At 39.6% G+C, this 4474-nt stretch overlaps 1 protein-coding gene across 1 annotated transcript; it reads right to left on the reverse strand.

Moving 5' to 3' along the window:
- Window positions 1-474: 474 nt before the first annotated feature.
- On the reverse strand, window positions 475-2024 carry LOC120290911 (LEAF RUST 10 DISEASE-RESISTANCE LOCUS RECEPTOR-LIKE PROTEIN KINASE-like 2.2). Its single transcript, XM_039307756.1, has one exon. The coding sequence runs from the start codon at window positions 1796-1798 to the stop codon at window positions 1205-1207; it is 594 nt and encodes a 197-aa protein (XP_039163690.1). The 5' UTR covers window positions 1799-2024; the 3' UTR covers window positions 475-1204.
- Between the last annotated feature and the right edge of the window lie 2450 nt (window positions 2025-4474).

The following is a 4474-nucleotide window of genomic DNA, read 5'->3' on the forward strand; positions in this document are numbered from 1 at the left end:
TTGAAAAAACATAGAACATTCCGAAACGGCAATCTCACTTCATCACTTTATCGAGACTTCTAAGTTTTGAATCTTTATAGAAAATAGTCAACGAAAAACACGATTTAACAGATTACCTATGATGGCCTTTGTCCCCAAATTCCCATGTTTCCCTGCCAAGACACAAATGCTTATCAAATAAATCTTAAACAATTTAACGGATTACCTATGATGGTTTTTGTATTTATTTGTTTTTTCTTCTTACTCACGGATCGTCGACCGCCGACCGCTGCCGCACGACCGCCAACTGCCGCCGCACGACCACCGCACGACCGCTAACCACCGCCGCACGACCGCCGCACGATCGCCGCACGATTGTCGCATGACCGCCGCATGACCGTCGCACGATCGTCACACAACCACAACCACCGCATGATATAATTCCTATTTGGATAAATGGCAAACTATATTGATAATATGAAATAATGCACTTTTCACTTCTTTGCTTTTCCATCATACTCATAGGAATTTAATCTAGACATTTGATCACAAGTTCATGAAAAGCTCAATAGTCATTAATTAAAATGTTGACAGCCTTTTTTAGTGTTTTTATATACTCTATTACAAACTATGTTAGTCTACTATAAGTGAAATTGAATAATGACAACTCGAGTCATTACTCTCTTGCAAAGAAGAACTTTCACATGGACAAGCCTCCAGCACTCTTGAGGATGATGACAAGGATGGTTTTGGAGGAATTTGCAAGGCCTCGGCACTTCCTTTTAGCATCTCCACAACTTGAGTCATACAAGGTCGAGCTCTTGGATTGATCTGAATGCACCATAAGCCTACTACAATCATCTTCTTTGTGATTCCTTCTTCCTCGTCATTTGTGATCCCATGCAACCCAAGATCTTCTCGAAGCACTAGACGTTAGTGGACTGAATGAGGAAAGTATACTTCACTAGTACGATCTACCGTGACTTGGTTGATTTTCCTTCTACCGACCATCTCCAGAACCATCTTGCCATAGCTATAGACATCTGATTTATGAGAAACCCCTCCGATGTTCCTTATGATAAGCTCTGGAGCAATGTATCCAGCAGTGCCTCGGGCACCTAGCATTGACACAATGCTCTCTTCTCTTGGGCATATTTTGGCAAGACCAAAGTCAGAAATCTTGGGACAATAGTTTGCATCGAGGAGAATGTTGTGGGGCTTTATGTCAAATTGCAACATCCTCATGTTGCATCATATATGCAAGTACTCTAGCCCATGAGCTATGCCAAGGGAAATCTGGTACAATGTGTCCCAACTCAATAGTTGATCTAACTCCAATGATGTTACTCCTATTAAATATGAACTTTTCAAGGGATCCATTAGGCATGAACTCATAACCCAAAGATCTTTTGCTTCCTTCAAAACAGAATCCCAAGAGGTTGCCAACATTGACATGAGAAGTCCTATTTATGCTCGCAACTTCATTGAAAAATTCTTCGGCATCGCCTTTCAACTTCTTTAGAAGCTTCACTGCCACAAGTTGGCCATCTTGAAGCTTGCCTTTGTACACACAACCATAGCCTCCCTGGCCTAACTTTTCTTTGAAAGAGTTGGTTATCCTCTTGATGTCTTTATCGATGTACCTTCTCGAAGAGATGAGTCCCTCGATTTTCTTTTCGCCATCGAAATACTCACTCCTTTGCTTTATCAAAGCCATAATTCTTCTTATCATTGGTTTCTTCTGGAAGGAAAGCATTAAAATAAGGGCGATCCCAATTCCAGCTCCTAATGTTGCTACTCCTGAAAAAACATAGAACATTCCGAAACGGCAATCTCACTTCATCACTTTATCGAGACTTCTAAGTTGTGAATCTTTATAGAAAATAATCAACGAAAAACACGATTTAACGGATTACCTATGATGGCTTTTGTCCCCAAATTGCCATGTTTCCCTGCTAGGACACAAATGCTTATCAAATAAATCTTGAACGATTTAACGGATTACCTATGATGGCTTTTGTATTTATTTGTTTTTTCTTCTTGCTCATGGACCGCTGACCGCCGCCACACGACCGCCGCACGATCGTCGCACGACGGCCGCACGATCGTCACACAACCGCCGCACAATATAATTCCTATTTGGATAAATGGCAAACTATATTGATAATATGAAATAATGCACTTTTCACTTCTTTGCTTTTCCATCATACTCATGGGAATTTAATCTAGACATTTGATCACAAGTTCATGAAAAGCTCAATAGTCATTAATTAAAATGTTGACAGCCTTTCTTAGTGTTTTTATATACTCTATTACAAACTATGTTAGTCTGCTATAAGTGAAATTGAATAACCACAACTCAAGTCATTACTCTCTTGCAAAGAAGAACTTTTGCATGAACAAGCCTCCAGCAATCTTGAGGATGATGACAATGATGGTTTTGGAGGAATTTGCAAGGCCTCGGCACTTCCTTTTAACATCTCCACAACTTGAGTCATACAAGGTCGAGCTCTTGGATCAATCCAAATGCACCATGAGCCTACTACAATCATCTTCTTTGCGATTCCTTCTTCCTCCTCATTCGTGATCCCGTGTAGCCCAAAATCTTCTCAGAGCACTAGACGTTGGTGGACCGAATGAGGAAAGTATACTTCGCTAGTACGATCTACTGTGACTTGGATGATTTTCCTTCTACCGACCATCTCCAAAACCATCATGCCGTAGCTATTGTAGCCCAAAATCTTCTCAAAGCACTAGACGTTGGTGGACCGAATGAGGAAAGTATACTTCGCTAGTACGATCTACTCTGACTTGGATGATTTTCCTTCTACCGACCATCTCCAGAACCATCATGCCGTAGCTATAGACATATGATTTATGAGAAACCCCTCCGATGTTCCTTATGATCAGTTCTAGAGCAATGTATCCAACAGTGCCTCGATCATTGCACGATCGCCACACGACTGTCGTACGATCATCACACGACAGCCGCACGACCGCCCCACGATCATTGCACAACCGCCGCACAACCATTGACTGTCGCCGCCAACCGTCGCCGCAGGATTGCTGCCCACAGCCCACTGGCCATAGGAGGGGGTGGTGAAGTCGCCGCCCTCGTCGGCGATCGCCGGTCCCGGCGACCGGCCACTTGTTGAAGGAGAAGAAGAATAGGAAAAAAAGAAAAGACAAAAAGGAAAAAATAAAAAAAAAAAAAAGGAAAAAGTATAAAAATTATTTAAAAATTAAAATAAATTGATTTGGAACATAATTAATAAGCATGATACCAAACGCAATTCTATTCTAGAATAAAAAATTCGGACATTTTAAACGGTTTAAAATGCTTAGAACTTCCATAGCGAAGTTAGCCCTTTCACTTTGGACCTACATTTTTGTCTCTTATTTATAGTGGGCCTACATCCTCCCCAAGGCTAAATCTACCATATTTTCATTAAAGAGACAAATTTGCCATTATATCATCCGATAAAAATTTAAAGTGGTGAATCCCAGTTTTATTCATTTTCCTCCTTTTCTTTAATTTTTTATTTATATGTTGGATCTAGTTGCCATATTTATGAGTATCACATATTTTTTTTCTCTTTTTTTAAAGTAATTAAGCGGGTATTACCATGAAAGAAAGTTTCGAGAGACCTAATTTTTTGGTACTTTATAGATTCAAAATTCATAACTGTTTGTAAATTACCGGTATTAGTGAAATATGAAAACCCACGTTATAATCCTTGTATAGTTTCCCATAATCATTCACATACACTTATTCTTGCCTATTTACCTTCATCATTAAGTTTCCTGCATATTTACTCTTTCAGCACTTTAAATTTCCTGCCCCTCTACATTTCTCTTCTCGAAACGTTTAATTTTAAGTGCCTACATTCCGGTTCCTTTACATTTACAATCATTTATTTGTCGGTCCAAAAAGAATAAAATAAATCCAAAGTTAAGAATATTAACGCAGAAGATAAGAATTGAGGAATGTTTAAATATTTTAATGTGTACTAATAAAGAGTACGTATGTCTATTGGTCTTGAAAACCCATTTTCACCTTCCTATCTTCAGGTATCTCCTCTAGCTCCCATGTCTGGTTCTTTTCTATCATAACCAACTCTTCCTTCATTGCATTCATCCACCTTTGATTGCTTTGAGCTTCCTCATAACCCGCAGGTTTCAAAACAGCCACAGTACATCTTTGATATATATCAATCAAAGATCTAGTACCTCTAAGTGGAACATCATCCACCAGTTCGTCAAATTCTAATGAGACCTCTTTGTGCTTGCCTTGTGGCTCATTTGTCCAATCTCATTTCTCATCTTCTAGGAACTGAACATCCCTGCTAGTGAACATCCCTGCTAGTGATCACCTTCTCTGTTTGTGGTTGATAGATCCTATAAGCTTTTGACACTAAATTGTAGCCAAGAAAGATCCCAGGTTTAGCTTTCTCTCCCAACTTGTCTCTCTTGACCTGTGGAATATGAGAAAAAC

The sequence above is a fragment of the Eucalyptus grandis genome, chromosome 2, assembly GCF_016545825.1.
Source record: "Eucalyptus grandis isolate ANBG69807.140 chromosome 2, ASM1654582v1, whole genome shotgun sequence".
NCBI lineage: Eukaryota > Viridiplantae > Streptophyta > Magnoliopsida > Myrtales > Myrtaceae > Eucalyptus > Eucalyptus grandis.